Raw genomic sequence first — 18668 nt, forward strand, 5'->3', positions numbered from 1 at the left:
TCTACTCCCACTTTCGTGCAACCACAAGCTTCCTTGATCATAGCTGGCAAGCCCCCACTTATGAAACCTTCTGCTGTCTCTTTGCTTATTCCCTCATCTCAATGATGTGGCTTGCTCTTTTGCTGTAACCATTTTTCTTCAATAATAGGGTGTAAGACTGAGACTTATTTTTTCTTATTGGACCATCTAACAAATTTATCTTATGGTCTAATCCTTGTTTCCTCGCCTTATCACCATGCCTGATATAAGTACCACATTGCAAGAAAATCTTTTCTCAATTTCATTTTCACAATTACAAAGATCTCTGACCATCAGACCATCAGCAAACGAGCAGCACCCTCTTTCCTCTAAATGAAGCATCAATGCACTCCTATTATTTCTTAAGGAAGAAAGTCTTAGTTCCCGTCCTGGAAGTAAGAATTCACAAATCTGTTTTGTGAAATCCAGATCACTGGTTATCCAAAAAAGATTCAGTGTTTGAAAGAGAGCAATATAAGATAAATCTTATTACACTGTTCTTTTGCCCTTGATGACAGCACCACAGATAAGACCGGATTGTATGTGGTAAACTTTCAAGTCAAATCTTCGTAGGATGCCCTAGTCTCGTACCACAGTCACACAAAACCAAGGAAGCTCGACCCCTATTTTATTAGTTAATCTACTTCGATTTATGTGATAACAGTGGGAGCAGATCGGCCTGTGAACTCTTGCATCTTTGAAAGCTTAAGCGCCACGCCCACCTATAGCAAGAAGTATCAGAAGTCACAACCCTAGAAGATCAAATCATTGGCATCAAACAATGTGATAAAGCTGAAGGCATGAGCTCCTTACAAGTGGAGCAAGTGCTTCTTGTGAATCCCTCCCAGTCTTCATAGGGTCCTTCTCATATTGCTCAATGTAGACTCGAATGGTTGCACCTTCGGAGCCAGTCCCAGAGAGGCGGAAAACCTGAAGTGCATGATTTTGGAAGTTAACAAAATACTGCACATAAGGGGAAGTCCTATAGAGCATGTCATCTAACATTAAGCATAGATCGTGCAGTCTATGACATGGGAGATGAGAAAGGGGATAGATCGTGCAGTCTATGACATGGGAGACGAGAAAGGGGATAGATCGTGCAGTCCATGACATGGGAGATACAAGAAAAACAACAAGGGAAACTATTTACCAGTCGTGATCCATCCTCAAAGAGATATCGGATTCCCTGATGCTTTGAGATAGAGTCATCCACAGGATCCTTGTATTCAAATTCATCCGCTTGGACCACATTTGAGACATTTGGTCTTACCTCCCTGATAATCCTGAAGAAAGCAAGCAAACATATGTATCTCTTAACAAACGCCTGCCTAACAACTACATTCAATCAATAAAGGAAGACAGATTAATATATGTTTACACAAGTCAAGCTAATAATCACATATTATTTGTGAGCCTTTCATTATGCATGTGCATGATACAGTTGAATCATCCCTACTAAATCATAAACAGTATTCAATCCTCAAGGAAGGAACTCTTTAAGGACTATGGACAATAAGATGAATAAGATTGACCCCTTCTTTTTGATTCTATCACCGAAATTTTCTACATTCATTTATTTTGAAAATAAACAAAATGATGAACATGCGAGCCCATAATTGACAGTAGAGTAAAACAAATGAAGCTTTATTATCTAGTTATGGTCCCGACAATCCAGGATCCTTGGAGGGGTGAACTGGGGACAATCTTTGACCTTGTTTTTAAACAAAGTGACTACCCCAAGACTTGAACCCACGCCATTGAGCTTGTCAGCCCAAGACTTTACCATTGCACCAAGCAATGGCTCCCAAAGAAAAACAATTAAAGCAAATAATAAAAATGCTTCTTCTATAGTAACACCTAATATATTTACAAAGGCAATTTGTATTTCATAATTGAGGTGCATGAACAATTGATCACCATAAGAACTTCATAATGAACACATTAGTGCTAAATTAGCACTGTATATAGATAAATTCCAGAATCACAGCCCTGATGAATAAGTCTCGTCCCATCTACTAGGCTCATTTTATTATCCTATTCCCTATTCATTTGAATCAAGGAAATATCCCCTAAACAAGAGCTACTTTTATTATTCTCCACAAGCACTGTAACAAAATTTTGTTCCTTTGAAATTCAAAACATGTCATAAGATAGTAGAGAAGAAAAATAAAAGTGCAAATATGCTGAACAAAAAATTATTCACCATATTTTATCACATAAATGGATGTATTTTGACATGTTTTCATGCCTCCATTCATGTATCTATGGTATAATCCATGTCTCCCAATTAACCAAGACACTCATGCTAATAAAACCTCCTACATAAATCCAAGCCCATCTAATTACCACAGCACTCTAACACTCATTGTACAATGAACCACCAGAAATAATTCTCAGTAATTGGAAATTCATTGAACATTAAAAATAGATTACAGACATCCTGAAGATCTGCAATAAAGACCCCAGATTTCCTTCAATTGTATCAAGGCTACTCCAATTCCAATCAGCTAGAAGCAACCATCAACCCTATCCCTACATTGTTAGAAATAGTTGAATAATGGGAACAAGATTTATCTCAGCTGTCAAGAAGTCAAGTTCCCTCCGTAAGATCAATCATATGATCTCCAAAAACTCTTTGTTCATGGATATCATAATGTATTTGATGAAATGTTTTAACTGAAATGACAGAACTATCAGAATGCTGGGTTCACAAGTATACGATGCAGAAAAAATGGGAAATTTACTATCTAAACTCAATAGTCCATGTACCATTGAGGAGCACAAAATGATAAGTCTCATGGTTTAAGGTTCAATCCCACTCATTCCAAGAAGAATTAAAATTGCTTAGATATCTTAATGCATGAAAAATATCATATGTAGTGGCAGTCTTATCAAAGTCTAGTGGGTATCGATGATAAAGTAGGCTGGGAAATATGCTAGCAGAAATGTACTTGTTGACATCAGGAAGAGATGATTGCAGGTTGACCAAATGTTCCATAAGTTCCTTAGCCGCACCAGCATCAACATTCTGCACCAAACAATATGAACCAGTTAAGAAGAACTAGCAAGCATATTAGGAGGATGAGCAGTCAGCTACAATTATCTTTTGAGAGTAATATGAGCATGCACTTTAGTCTACCTCGTAGTCATATCGAGTATAATAGTGACGACCATAAGTGGCCCAATGCTGAAGAACTATATCTTCAACCATGACCAGCTTCTCCCCATCAAGTTTGTCCTTGTTTCTATAAGCAAGAATAGAAAGCCAAGCTAGAACTGCCCAGATACCATCCTTTTCACGAATATGATCCGAACCTGTAATAATAGCCAATGAGAATGCATGTAAGCTCCTTGCATACCTATTCTTGCATATAATAATTTTGTCCAGAGTTGAGAGACTGATAAGTAAACTTACTGCAACATGCATAAACAGGAATAAAAACACTTTGAATATGAATCCTGATTCACTTATTATCTAAATTTAATTTTTAACTTTATCATTCAAAATACATTCCAGATGATGCTGAATATGTATATACATTGAAGGCAGGATTTCCCATGCAGACACTACAAGAATGTGTGCACACAGAGATAAAGCACAGAATACATGCATGCCCTGCATGCAAGTACCTACATATTATGTGCACACAGACAAACAGATATACAAACATACAAAGTACATGCATATATAAAATATATGTACATATTGGTATGTATGTACTCATACATACATATATACTACAAATGTCTCCACAGACATGCATAAATTATAAATGTTTATGTATGTGCATATATATGGGTTTGCACAATTATATTTTGTTCACTGTTGGATTTTTTTCCTAACAATTAATAGCAATTATACAGATGAAAACCACTTGTTTTATGCCTTTGCTCTGATTTGATTTACTAATTGATCCATGATAATAATATAGAGGTAAATAAAACATCACAGCACCATTTTCGCAATCAGTTCTGAATCCATAACAGGAGAACAAGAAACAAACTATTTGCCTCAACAGTCTCTCAGTACACCAGTCTCTTCCTTTCCATCCAAAAATTCCTCAAATTCCTAACATTATCAATGGTATTGCCTTAGTTTTGTGAAGCTGAAGAATGTGTGGGTGCGGAACAAGTTTTCAAAGTGGACAGCACCCTATGTAGAACTCTCCTGCTACTAAGGACCCAATCTCTCAGTCCAACTTCTTCCCTTCTTCCCACCTATGAATAACACCCCCATCCCTCCCCTTTTACCTAATCCAATAGTTAGGCCCATTCTCTAAGTCACAACCATCATGATCACTTGGTTTCCTAGTCTACCTCACACTTTCCTTGCACATAGAAGGTGGCATGATTTGATGAAAGAGAAACAAGAAAAGAATGGAAAAGCTAAAGATGGTTTGGAAAAGGAAGAGGGCTGGGGAGAGTTCAATGAATGGTCAATTGTGTAACTGAAGGAGTTATAGATGCAGTAAGTCTAACATGTAAGAGAAGCCATGATGTAGGCGAGTGGCCATGAACAAGGCTGCTGGGGCAAGGATTATACAAGAGAAACAAGTAAGAAAGGACTAGTGGAATGCTTGCTTTTCCTCATAACTTTGCAGAAACAGGGATACGCACACATGTTCACATGCTCAAAAGCATTTTATATTACATTGTAGGTCTTTTGATTCCATTCCAACCAAAATTTTCACGTCTTTCCTTTTAACATAATATAGAACTCCAGAAGATTAACACTGCAAGATGCATGAAGTAAATAAATATCACCAACCTGTTCCAAAGCTCTCTTCACCACAGATTGAACAAAGGCCAGCATCCATCAAGTTCCCAAAAAATTTCCAACCAGTTGGTACCTGAAAAATGCCATTAATCTAATTCTGTCGAAGCCATAGAATTGAAAGCATCGGTGCTCCTTATGATTAATAAATACCTCAAAAAATTTAAGATTTAGATTTTTTGCCACAATATCAAGGGCAGCTGATGTTGGCATGCTCCTGCAGGTACCATGGACAATATGTTCAGTGAAGATTATTCACATTAAAGAGCTAGGAACTTTTATTTAAGACTTTCTTAACAAAGATTAGTAAGCAGTGTCCAACCTGTTAAAGAAAATCAACACAACTATGATGCATTGGATGTGAGTTATATGATCTATTACGACTGGCATAGCCAGTATTTAAGTGATCAATTGTAAATTTGCTTGTATTGGTTATGGTCCAATTTAAAGTTAATATAATTGGCTTTCTCTTTATTTATTTTTCAGTAAGTTCCAATTACAGAGAACACATCAAATGAAGACAAAATTTGTAATATCACAGCTAATCCTTGCCAAAAGACTTAAAATTAGAAGTGATTGTTAAAAGTGACAAGGATTTTCACGTCTTGAATCCAGACCTCAGCACTAACAACCAATGCAATAAACACCCCTGAAAACCCTCCAAAATTTCTCCAAGAATAATGAGAAATAAAGACATTACATATTTTAGGTTTCACCTGTCACTGAATCACGCAGAAAAAAGTAGTACTCCCTGCATGAAGTCACACCTCATTCTCCTGTAATCTCATTATTTACGGATGAATATGAGCAGCCATTAGAGAAAACATAGGCTTAACATCAATATGTTACCACAAAATGACCCATTTAAATTATCATATCAGGGAACCGAGACAAAAACTTACCTAATTCAGATTAAATCACATAAACTTCCAGAAGAAATTAGTGATATGCTTTTCTTGTGATCCCATCCATTTAATCACAGAAAGTGGATAATATCATTAAGCTTGTTCATAAGTGGCACACTACAGGAGAGGGCACAAGTCTGCTGTTAGGAGATCAGAAAATTGGAAGCCAAAGCCACACTAGCATCAAAAGCGAAGTAAGAGTGAGGGGAGGCATGTTACAAGAACAATACTGATCAACGGCCATTTTGGTATTGCAGAATTCCTAGAATTTGTTGCATTCTCATCCATCACCTCACCGTCCACACACACACACACAGAGGGAGGGAGGGAGGGAGCGACATAGAGAGAGAGAGAGAGAGAGATCAGCCAACATGTATCCTAAAGTTGCAACATATCAGCATCCCAAACTATTGGGGCTTTCACAATGTAAAAAGTAAAAACTACTTCTGTATTATGATAGAAATGTATGAAATAAATTCCTAAAGAATGCTAGCAATAATGAAAAAAAGGGTTGAAAAGATCACTTGTTTTCTTTATATTTAAAAATTTTATGTTTTCAACCAACATTTTAGGTTTTAGTGGTAAAAAATATTTTCCCGTACAATCATGGCCCTAATTTTTTTTCCTCCTCTGCATGTTAGAATTCTACTCTTACCCAGAGGGAAACAAAACTTTAGTATAAAAATCTTGCCTATAGGAGGTCAGCCAACACAGCAATCTGGCTTTTCCATCTAAATAGCATTTCTGGCCAAGGTAAGGGTATGCGTTCTAATTCCAATTGAGAAACTGCAAGATAGATGTTTCCTTTTTAATTAACTCTCTATGCAACTAAAACATCCATACATCAATCATAATTTCATACATCTTGAAGACTCAGGACAGACAATTGCACAGATGTATATGTCAAAGGTTGAACAGTTTTTGGCACAATATTAACTTGGATAGATGCCATAAACAGGAAGGTTTCTCCATTCAAAACAAGTGTTAGCATTGGGTGTCTCGTACTACCGTACTGTATGTTGCAGGGAACCAGTACTCAGTATGTTGCTCAATACTGTGCTGTACCAAAAATGGTGGGTAGCATCACCCTTACTTCGCCAACACTAACTACGATACCATGTATCTGTATAATACAGTAGATAGCAGAATCTATTATGCCAATCCTCAATCAGTTTGGGTGCTGATACCAGAATTTCAAACCTTGATACAAAGTAATGAATTACAGAATTTGAACATTTTGACTGTAAGAGTCCTTGTTTCATGTTTATCAAAATGCTGCACCCCTTTTAAGTCACCATATTGCAGCCTAATTCATAAGCTCCAATTGTTTCACCAAGTGATCAATGTCAATTACCATCAAAACCCTGGAACCAAACAGTCATACAGCAAGTCCTCTTCTGTATTTATCGAAATTCCTGGAAACAAAATAGCAAATGGACCAAAGAATAACCCTTACCTCCATAAGAGGAAGTAAGACATCCTTTTTCCAACAATTAACTTACCTATCTCACTTGCTTTAATAGCATCCTATGCCATGTCTGTCCAAACAATAGAGGGATCAACAACAAAGGCTTTAGATATCAAATCCTAGAACTTCTACAGCTGGTTCCTTATGATTACTTTCAAAATTCAACAATATTTAAGTCACCAACTCCATAACCACCTTTACACATATGCTACTAGCAATTTAAACTAACATGACTTGTTTCCAGCTATTGCATACTCAACCCCACTTTAAAATGTGGACCACCTTCTCATTGGTTGTATGCGCATGGAATGACTATTCATCTATTGTATTTTCATCAAATAGGGGGCAAGAAGACTCTATGGAAAAATGGTGGTTCAATTCGATGTTGCCTTCCCTAACAAAAGATTTTTTTAACAGATATATTCTTTTCACTACTTTTTATGTCACTTAAAAGGTGTCTTTTCAGAGCTGTGAGCAAAGAGACAAAATTCAAACCAACCAGTTTTTTTGGGCCAACCATGGCATTCTGATCAACCTTAGAGAACCATAAAAAGCTGAGAGAACTCTCAGGAAGAAAATTTTGTTCTACAATTCTTATTTTAGGCAAACTAGTCACTAAGCAATCTACCTCCAAACAAGCTCGTGAAAAAAGGGAATATTTGAGGCCCCAAAACATCTCAAATAGACCAGGTGACACCTGAGATTTCAGCAATTGCTATTCCTTATTAATTGAAAATATGGTCGTGACATCTGCAAATATCATACACGAATAAGAATACAAATATTGCTTTGGTGAAGTCCTTCCTCCAATTTGAAGATATTGATATAATATGAGAAGTGAAACCTCATAAAAATGATACAACTCATAATCCAAAAACTGCATCTCCAGGGTAAAGCTCGGCAGTTCTAGAATCTTCATCAACAAACTCCATTCCATATAACTATACACCTCTATATTAAGCTTAGAGATTGCTCCGGGCTCCTTATCTTTATGTTTTATGGTAACATACTAATGGGAAGTGAAATACAATTACAAAATTTTCTTCCCTTTCATGGTAGTACTCTAATTCTAAGTTCAAAATTTTTAATGATCCTTCACCAGAACAAATCTAAGAAAATAAAAGATGTTAAATTTTACAAGGTTTGACCTGAAAATTAGACTCAACCATATCAACAATCTTGATATCTCAACTCTACTCCTAAAGATATCATTCCAAGTGAATAATAGACCTTGGCTATCCACTTATTTTAAATGTATTACTCCAAATCCTGAATACATTAGAGGACCTGTGCGAGCATGTGTTTAGTCTCACATCAACTATCCATTGCAAATCTTTGGTATTTATACATCACCAAGGAACCCAAATAATACCTTCCTGCTAGCTTTTTTGGATGAGGTCCTGGATTGCTGCGAATGGTGTTATGAGTAGATGTGGACTAAGAAAAATTGCAACACGGGCTCATTTGGGACTAACCATGGACCAATCATCGTGCTTGTATTAGGATTTGATTAGACTAAATCCTTAGCCTAGCAAGGATGCCAGAGCTTAAACAAACAAGTGTATGATCACCCGTACAAATGCATGCTTGGTCCAACATCAATTATGCACTAGAGAGATCTTGGATAGTTATGCAAGACTAAAGAATCCAAATAACACTTTCTGGCTAGCCTTTTTGAGTGAGGTCTTAGATTATTACAAATGATATCAAAGCAAACCCAACATATGGTTCATGTAGACTAGGGGACACTGCAACACGGCCTCACTTAACCATGGGCCAATCATAGTATTCGTGATTGGATTTGATTTAATTAGATTTGGACCCTTAGTCTAGCAAAGACACTATGGCTTAAACGGGCAAAGTATTTTAGAAGCATTGTAGGCATGTGTTTAGTCCCACACTGGTCACGTGCTTGAAAGATCTTGGATACTTATGTAAGGCTAAGGAATCCAAATAGTACCTACCTGCTAGCCGTTTTGGGTGAGGTCTTGGGTTGTTACATTATGCATTCCATCTATCCAGTCAGCTAATTTTATTGATAATGTATCAACTTGGCCAAAACCCAAAAAATCAGGAAGTATCTTCGTTCTACTGATAAGCTGATAAAGAGTAAACGCTATAAAACCAACCATGATGGACCAAAACCACCTAAATAAGGACTCATTCTCTACCTACCTTTGAAGTATCCAACTTGTCAAGGAGAAAACAAAAAGAATCATGTTCGAACTTGGGATATCTTCAAAAAAATAACCAAATACACGAAATCAAATGAAATTTCATATTACATTTTTTTTACTTTTCTTAATCTTGAATTGCTCTTGAATAAGTCATTCCTCAAAAATTATTTGGAAGAAAAAATTATTGAAATATTAATTAGTAAAAGCCAGGATAAGAGTATGTCTTTCCTCCTTCCCTTTTTACTCTTACTAGTGAATCTTGACTCCTAGACAAAAACTTCGAGGTTTGTGACCTCATACAATGTACATTAAGGAACCTTCATAGAGTGGTGTCCATATATTTTCATCCAAGAGCTCTTAATCTAGCCCATTACATCACACATATCCCCTTCGATGCTATTCACCATATCATCCACTCCCTAGTGCTATCTAAATCCATCATTGGTCTAACTGCATGACTTAGCTAATGGGTGAATAGCCTAATCTTAAGCCTTAACCTCTTATTACAGATCGAGGAGACTCGTAAATCCGATAAAAGGTCACCCTTTGGACTTCACATCCAAATTTTCATAACAATTAGGAACCTATGAATAGAACTAAAAGTATGTGAAGATCATTTTATTTACATCAGTTAATTGAGAAAGCTTCGAAAGATACCTGGCAACCCCCTTCAAACCAGAGGTGAAATATGGAATGGCTTGAACAGCATTTGCAGCAATTATGGCAACAGAATCCGATGGAGTTACAAAAAATCTGATTACACAAGAAAAGCATTCGTAAGTACTATGTACAATATATCTATCATTATATAGATAATCTCAGTGCATGAATACCTTTTGCCAAGGATCATGTTACGATCCGCATCACCATCAGCTGCAGCACCAAACTCAGGTGGTTCACCTTGAGGGCCTGATTTACCCAGTCCCATTCGTGCAACTAATTCCTTTGCATATGTCAGATTAGGATCTGGGTGACCACCTCCAAAGTCTTCCTGAGGTCAAAGCATGGAAACAATATATGCAACCTCAGAAGAGATATTCAACTCAACAATCTCCTAAGACTAGAGAAATTAACCAAGGTTCAGAGATACCTTAGGTGTGCAATTTATAAGTGAACTTTCATTTGCACCAAGCTCTTCAACAAAAATGTGTTTCGCATAAATTCCAGCAACACCATGAAGTGCATCATAACTGAGAGTGACCAAAAAGAACTGCCTTCAGACTCATTGACAACAGATAGTATAACAAGAAAAACAAGGAGATGCTAGCTAGGCACGAGATACATACCAGAATGTGAACTTTGGACATGCAAGCAGCTTTTGAATGGACTTGAAGTCAAAAATTGTCCTGATGGGAAAAGGAGAAGCATATTAACTTTGCAAAAATGGAAGAGTACTCTTTTTTTTTTGTTTAAGAGGTGCCATTCATCAGATAATTCTAAACATGGTTTTTTATTTTCTTTTTTCTAAGCAAATGATGGGATCACACCAACCATTTCATTGGATAATTCTAGACACTTTTATTAGGGTTTTTACCATTAAAAAAATCAAATCCAATTGTTTCTGCTAAATCATTTTTATATGAACTAGGATTGCATCAATCTCATGGTTAGATAGTATGATACTCCCAGAATGACAGAATCGGCCCCTCTACAATCTTAATCATAATGAAAATATTAGAAGTTAAAGCCAGATCAAAAAAAAAAAAAAAGAATATGAAGATTTGACATCAAGGAACCATACATATGCACAAGGAAAAGAAGAGTACTTCATCAATGTTACATAATCACTGGTTGAATCAAAGACCTCCACATCAAAAGGTCCTTCAGGCCCACCGAAGCTACTTACACCTAAAACAGAAATATCTACCTGCAATTAAAAAATGAATTAAACATCAGGTGCACAAATGAAGCATTATGAGACAAATGCAAGCTCTTAACATAGATTATACATCTGGAAGATCTTCTGCAATTAAGTATTCTTTTATAATTTTAGTATTTGCAAAGATCTTATCAGTAATAGCCTCTGGAGCAGGCCCTCCATTTTCCATGTTGTACTTGATTCCAAAATCCTGCCAGAAGCAAAAATCTGATAAACATAACAACAAAAGAATCAAAGACTATAAAAGAAAACAGAATTTTAGTCATGAATGCATGTATAAAAAATGTTACAAGCGAAAATTTTTCACCATATCAAGATGAAAGTTTGGTTCAAAATTTAATTGAACCCAGACAAGGATAGAATGGATGTTGATATATCTACAGTGCATGAACATGTTACTATCAATGAGCACAAAATCCCCTTTGATCTGACACATGATGGATATATTGAGGTCAAGAAATAAGACATTTCAAAGTTTAGATATTCCTGCTTGCAGTTAAACAACAAAACAACTATCTTTCTTTCATGGGAAAAATAAAGAGCCAGGAAGGGTACTTAATTTAATGTGTGAACAATTTCTAAGAATCCCACTCACCTTCATGCAATGATGCATGGTTTTTGGAACTGTAAAAGCAAGAGATAATAAAATAAAGAAAGTTTTGAAGGTAAAAGTACTGAATGGGGCTAACATATGTTTGTAAGTTAGATCAAAGAAGTAAAATCCCGACATAAAATTTGATTTGACAAGCTTACCTAGTGATGAAGCACAATGCTTAATTTAATTTATAATCAACCTTTTTTTACATTCTAGCCCATAATGAATGCTAATTTCGTCATGGACAATTGACAATGAGAACTCGATACTAAGCCCTTTATGAAGAAAAATAATCCTTGTATAATTTTTGTTTATGTTGTGTTCTTAGGAAATGGAATGTTCTGTCTAGGGTGCCAAGCCTGTTTTAGAACCAGAATTGAATCACTTCAGATGTGAATAAGGTTTTGGAAATCCAGCTTACATGCCAGAAGGTTGGGAAAAATATAAAGAGCATCAGTGGAGCCATCCTTATGTAAAATGACAAGTAACATCAGTACACTAGTGCAACAGAATAGGTTGAGCTACATAACTCAATTCCTATATAAATTGTATAACCATATTTCTGTGGTATCTCAAATTTTTAAAAAATAAAGACAGCAGTAGTTTTTTATTCTTCAATACCATGGTCACCAAACAAACAATATGGTTCTTCTCTCTCTAGTTGAGAACATTTTAGATCTCCCACTTATCTTCTGAAAACTTTTCAATCTTCTGTTAAGAAAAAAAAAAGAAAAAAATTTAACAGAACTGCAGTGGTGAAAAATTAACAGCATAAAAAAAATACCTCATGCGGACCACCAGGGTTGTGACTTGCTGTCAATATAAAAGCTCCTGTTGCCTTAGATCCCTGTGGTTGAAAGCATAATAGGGACCACTGTTAGATTTCGTTGAATTATCCGTGCCACAGAAACAATCCATTCACAAATATCAGGGGTACACAGGACCATATCTAATAAAAATTCAAACTCACATCTGCACCAACTCTTTCACGTATAACAGCTGAAACTGCTGGTGTTGACAGTAAACCATTTTGTCCCACCCAAATACGTCTTACTCCATTAGCAGCTGCCATTTTGATAATAACCTGCCAGATTTAAAACAAAAGCTGAGAACTCAAACTAAACTATATCAGAAAGAAAACCAATATCATTTTCAAATAGATTTAAAAACCACTAATCAGCTTATTGAACAAACAAACACCAACCAGACATTAGGTTTGGAAACACTTGCATCATCATACATCTATGAGTGCATACAAGGAGAAATCATTTTAACCCTCCAAATTATGAAGGGTTGTTCGACAGGCTATGCTTGCATGTACTTTTAGCATGAAGCTCATGCATGCTTGTGTTACAGAGTGTCCATTGGGAATTCTAGCCAATAGTTAAATGATTGATACACACTTTAGATTTATTCATATAATAAGAAACCCAAATGGTGTTTAGCCATTCAGAGGCCTTTCAGTTGCCGGGAAAAAAAACAGGCTACAAACTCCCCTCACCTCCTCCTCTCTCGCCCATTTCCACCTCCCTCTTACTCCACAACTGGCTACCTACCAACATCCTCTTCCACCTCCCTCTTCCACAACCACCAGCCATCACCACGGAGAGTGATTATAAAAACTGATGGATTTCCTATATGTCTTGTATTGACAGGTGGGACATAAAGTTGATGGCAAAGGAAGGCAACAAATGCAGACAAATAACTTAATGATCTTTTTTTTAACTGATCTAAATATATGAACTAATGATGAACAACTAAGATTTGTCATTACACTCCAATTTATGACCTGAGAAAATCATGATTCTCACCAAGGGATTACATGTAACATCAGAAGGCATAAAGAAGTAGATTTCACAAGTTCTTGCATTAAAAGTACCTGAATAGCATCCTTTGAGAAATAACGGCCATCACCAGAAACAACAATTGTAGCACCTGCATTATGAAGCTTATGCTATGATATACTAGAGGAGAAAACTTACAAAGATGTTATAATGCTACCAAAACAGCAAAACAGTAAATAATAGGTTAAAAATATATGTGAAATGCAATCCCATATGCATATTATACTCTTGTGGAAAAGCACGTGGTAAATAATAGGTGAAGGAAAAAAAGGATTATGTGGGACTAGAGTCCATCACTTGCAATGCATGTGAAAGGACCTATATTGAGGCTCCAGGCTCTGGAACCAGCCGCATAAGGCCAACCTTAGAGCCTTTTCCATTTTATATTAACTGGAGCCCAGCAGACGCAATGAATGCACAAGGAATCTCCCTAGTAAAGAGTCTGGCCAACTTTTTAGTAAATATATAGTTTTTAAACTTTTTGGATCCAGTAATTAAGGAAAATATGGAAGACAGAAGTCTCTAGACTCTAGAGGAAATTGTAAAGTCCAAATTGTCATGTATCTGATCATAGGATGCATAATTATGTAAAGAATAAGGCAGCGAGGTCACCGGAGCCATATATCTTTTTTTTTCCTTTTCTTCTTTTTTTTTTTTTGGGGGGGGGGGGGGGGGGGGGGGGGGGGGGGGGGGGGGGGGGGGGGAGATGGGGCCTATGATGAGGCTTTAGGCTAAAAGAAGCCTTTTCCTATTATATGTTTGTAGATGTCAGATATCGTCATTTTAGTGGACAGGGCAGCTTTAAGCAGAATATGTTTGATACAACAAAATAGCAAAAATTGCATCAATAACCAACAGTTTAAATGGTTTGTGACAATCCAGAATCATCAGGATAAAGCTAATTGTTCATGACTATTGTGTGGTGATAATTTTTGAATAATCACGAGCGATGTCAACAAGAAATACATAGGAAAGCATGCAACATAAAAAAATAAGTTGAGACCCAGATACTGGTCATATTTTCCAGACAGTAAAGAGGATCAAGAGTGGTATCTATCAACTTCCTTCGAGAGTCCAGTTATATATAAGCAAGCAAGGGTCATCAGATGATTGTAAGGTCTGGTAAGATAAATGAAAGAAAAGATAGAAAATTAAAGCCCTAAGTAACTGGACTATTAGAAAGGATGCAACAAAAGGAACTCGATAAAGATATAGGGTAGCCATCTTTTTTCTTGATCAATCACCATTAGCTTCTTGTTACTAAAATGTCGAAGTGACATTACCACCATCTCAGACAGTATGCCATTTTTTTCTTAGATAATGTCTAATTTCATTTTTAAACTGGTCTATGTCATCAAACTTGCTAATTGAAAATCTGCCATCTCAACTTCTAGACCAAGTCGAAGTCATAATGAGTGTTGTAATCAAATCAAACCGTATGTATATGTTGTGTAGGGAGTAAAACATATAGATTTTAGAGCAAAACAGAAGGGAAGACCATCATAGGAATGAATAGAGGATAAATCTATGTGGGGAGTCCATTAAACATTTCAATATTTGAACAAGAATTTTCAGAAAGTGATACAAGGAACAGTACAAACTCTTCACATCAAGACATTTGCATGGAAATCCACTTGCCTGGACTAATTTCAAAGTAGTAGATCTTAGAATCTGTTATAATCTATGTAAATAGAAAGAAAATGTTTTTTTAAATGACAAAATATCATAGTTAAATAGTTCAATTAATAATTAATGTTTAAACATCAAACTCTCTTCCTCCCTCCCCCCTCCCTCTCTCCTGGACTTGGTAGGGCTTTTTAAATGATAAAGGATCATTTAATAGTTACATAGTTCAATTAATAATTAATGTTTAATAGTTAAATAGTTCCTCCCCTCCCCTCCCTCTCCTGGAATTGGTGGGATTTGGTTTATACCTTCCTCCACCTTTTTCTCTCATGGCAACAAAGCAATGGTCCCTCTCTCAAATGGCGGCCTTCAATTCCCAAGCTCAGTTGTTATTATAGGCACTCTGTTCCTCCCTATCTGTTTTCCTTTAATTTCAGTTTTATTAACAGCAGGCTTTCTTTAAGATTGTTTTGTTTAGCCATGAGCATTTTGTTTTACACCCAAAGTCACCTATTTGCATTCAAGTTCATCATATTAGAGGTTTCCCCCTAAAAGAGAGTTATGATATTCTGTGGGATTTAGTCAACTGAAAAAACCTTTTCACTGATACCAGTATGAACACAATCTCAAATAAATTGTACTTTGCATCCTATAATGTAAACTTTAAAATTCCTTATATTCATAACCAAATCCTTAACTATGAATAAACTTTATACAAGAAAATCCTATTTCTTTGGAAGTTCCATATTTACCCGCTTCCTATATTATTGAGGTCTTTAAAAAATGAGAAAAACTAGGTGCTTTCTCTTCCACTCTAAGATATAACACTATAATCATTGCATCATCAAAGCTGGGAGCTTCTCCCTTTCATTAATATATCACAAACACAGTCTGAACTAAGTTAGTAGCAAAAGAAACCAATTTACTGATCATATTCACTGGTTCTTAGGGCTCGTTTGGTTCGCGGGAAAAAAAGGAGGGAAAGTGTGGTCAACGGAAAAGTAATGAGATGCCTCTTGTTTGGTTGGAGTTTTCAAAGGAGAAAGATGTGAAAGTTGTATTCCCATGGGAATATGATTCCCACATTTCTTGGAAAAGTCTTTCCCATGAGAAATATGGGAAAGTTACTTTTCCATGAGGCGGGAATCACCCCATTTTTATTTTTTCCCAAGAAGGCCCTTCAGCATTAAAGAAGCATTAAAGAGGCATTAAAGATCTAATTTTTATTAAGGATATAATAGAAATTATACATAACTTTCCTAGGAAAGTGGATGGCCAACCAAACATAAGCACTTTGGAAATTTGTCACTTTTCCATGGTCAACCAAACATGCCAAAAGTACTTTCCTAGGCATCATCTTCCTAAGAATTTGTTTTCCAGGAATCATATTCCTAGGAAGGAAAATGCTTCCCGCGAACCAAACGAGCCCTTAGTGTTTGATTCATAAAAAAAGGTTCTAGGTGTATAATGATTGAACCAAAGTTTTAACTCCCGGCAGAACGACGGGCATTGCAACTGTCTCATTATGTTCATGTGAGTTAACGAGACCGGGATGGGGTCAGGACACCGAAACCCATCTATACGAGGAGAAAAGAAGAAAGAGGAAAGAAAGAAAGGAAGGAAAGATAAAGAAAAAGAAAAAGTGAAAGAAGAAAAGAAGAAAAAGGAAAGAGAGAAAGAAAAGAAATGGAAAGAAGAAGAAACAAGGAACAAAGAAATAAAGGACGATAGAAGAAAAGGAAAGAAAGGTAGAAGAAAAGGAAAGAAAGAAAGGAAAAAAGGAAGAAAAAGAAAGAAAGAAAGAAAGGACAGAAGAAGGGGAGAGAGATGGAGGATATCGACTGGAATGCATGATCGGGACCGCCTTCAGGACGGGGCGAGACAGCGGAGTATCCCGTTCCATGGAGAAACCGGGATACTCTGGTCCCATAGGATTTAAAATCTTAAATTGAACTACGGATTTGTGACAGATCTAGTTATTATCGTCTAAAAGGACAGCAACCCAATAACTTCTTATAGACCATTGTCTCACTAGCATTAAGTAATGCTGAAACAGGTAAAAAAAACTCACCTGTCACTTTGCCGGCAGAAAGTGCATCAAAGGTTGACTGAACAAAGTTATGCAGGTAATTAGGTTGCTTAAATAAAGTCACCTGAGAAAAAACATGTCCATTTAGATTGACAGCACAAAACACAAACATTGTCAAAAGGGTTGAATAATAAACATTACAATGCTTATCAACCCCAACCAATAAGAGGGGGAAAAAAAGGACCACAAGTCCAAGACAGACACTAAAAGAATTCTTGTGGCATATTAATGTTAACCAGACGGAGGCTAACATGCTCTATAATCTCCCTTTTTAAAGCAGACAGAGGCTTCATCTTTCAGGAAATAAAGATTTTAAGAGTAACTGATTAGTTTTAGTATATTAAACCGAAATAGTAGAGAATTGAGATAAGCCTCGATGCTTGTTGTTGTCTCTCCCATAGGAACAGGAAGCAGTGTTAATGTTATTACTTGTTTGATTTTATAATCAATACTAAACAACTAAACAGAAGGTGCAAAACAAACTTATAAATCTGACCGAATTCAAATTTTGACTGTTGCCCTGTTTCTTGAGCAATTCTAAATTTTCACTACCACAGTAAATTCTCCTGATTTTCTACAATCCCTCGATTTCTTTTAAAATAACCAACCAAATCTCAACAGTCGTTGCAATGCAAAACGAGATGGCCAATACAACCCAACAAGAACCAAAATATGGGCATAACACCTATCGATCAATCAAACTAAGCCGATCTGATTCACGAGCTGAAAGATTCCTCAATTAGGGAAAAACTGATATCGAAAAAATAGCAAAAAGATCGACGCAAGATCAGCTGGAACGTGACCAATACGAATAGTGTCCAAATTCAGCACTAAAAAAAGAAAGAAAGATAGAAAGATCCCATCGCCAACTCTACCAGGACCGCGAAACCATTGATCTCAAGATCTACAAGGGAAAAAGAAAAATGAACAAAGAAACCCTAGATCTACGATAGGCGATCATTACCTTCTTTCTGAGGCCTGAAGTCCCGGGCTTCTGCCCCTCAAAAGGAGACGTCTCCTTCCGAGTCACCGTAAACATCACCATTTTCTCCTTCTTTCTGTCGAGATTGAGATCAAGATCGACAGAGCGGGCGAGAGGTGGGGAAAGAAAGGAAAGATAGACACGGGAGCAACGACGGAGGTAGTGTGGTGACGAGAAGCGAGCGTTATACGGCGGACGGCGCTGCTTCTAGAAGCCGCATGGTTATCGAAAGCCGCGGCGGGTTCTGTGGGCCGGTAAGATGTCGGTTCCGCGGTCGGGGCCGGCCTGCCTTCGGTCCCAAACTCGGCTTG

General features: G+C 36.7%; 1 protein-coding gene across 1 annotated transcript; it reads right to left on the minus strand.

Moving 5' to 3' along the window:
* Nucleotides 1-348: 348 nt before the first annotated feature.
* LOC103701107 (phosphoglucomutase, cytoplasmic 2) lies at nucleotides 349-18551 on the minus strand. Its single transcript, XM_039130160.1, has 18 exons — nucleotides 18340-18551; nucleotides 17358-17439; nucleotides 13696-13751; nucleotides 12787-12900; nucleotides 12601-12663; nucleotides 11292-11411; nucleotides 11109-11209; nucleotides 10629-10688; nucleotides 10433-10532; nucleotides 10176-10333; nucleotides 10000-10095; nucleotides 4946-5009; nucleotides 4787-4868; nucleotides 3158-3333; nucleotides 2970-3046; nucleotides 1169-1301; nucleotides 832-948; nucleotides 349-740 (listed from the first exon to the last, which is right to left on the minus strand). Exons 1-18 carry the CDS (start codon nucleotides 18418-18420, stop codon nucleotides 669-671), a joined length of 1752 nt encoding a protein of 583 aa, XP_038986088.1. The 5' UTR covers nucleotides 18421-18551; the 3' UTR covers nucleotides 349-668.
* Nucleotides 18552-18668: the final 117 nt, after the last annotated feature.

Source organism: Phoenix dactylifera, chromosome 9 (genome assembly GCF_009389715.1).
Source record: "Phoenix dactylifera cultivar Barhee BC4 chromosome 9, palm_55x_up_171113_PBpolish2nd_filt_p, whole genome shotgun sequence".
Taxonomy (NCBI): Eukaryota; Viridiplantae; Streptophyta; class Magnoliopsida; order Arecales; family Arecaceae; genus Phoenix; species Phoenix dactylifera.

What these genes read in the sequence shown, in the direction of transcription:
- LOC103701107 (XM_039130160.1), bottom strand. Translation starts at nt 18,420, where the DNA reads ATGGTGATGTTTACGGTGACTCGGAAGGAGACGTCTCCTTTTGAGGGG. An exon ending in GGTTTGAAGGGGGTTGCCAG is followed by an intron (nt 5,010 to 9,999) that starts GTATCTTTCGAA and finishes TGGTACCTGCAG; the next exon opens with GAGCATGCCAACATCAGCTG. An exon ending in TAAATCTTAAATTTTTTGAG is followed by an intron (nt 4,869 to 4,945) that starts GTATTTATTAAT and finishes GGCATTTTTCAG; the next exon opens with GTACCAACTGGTTGGAAATT.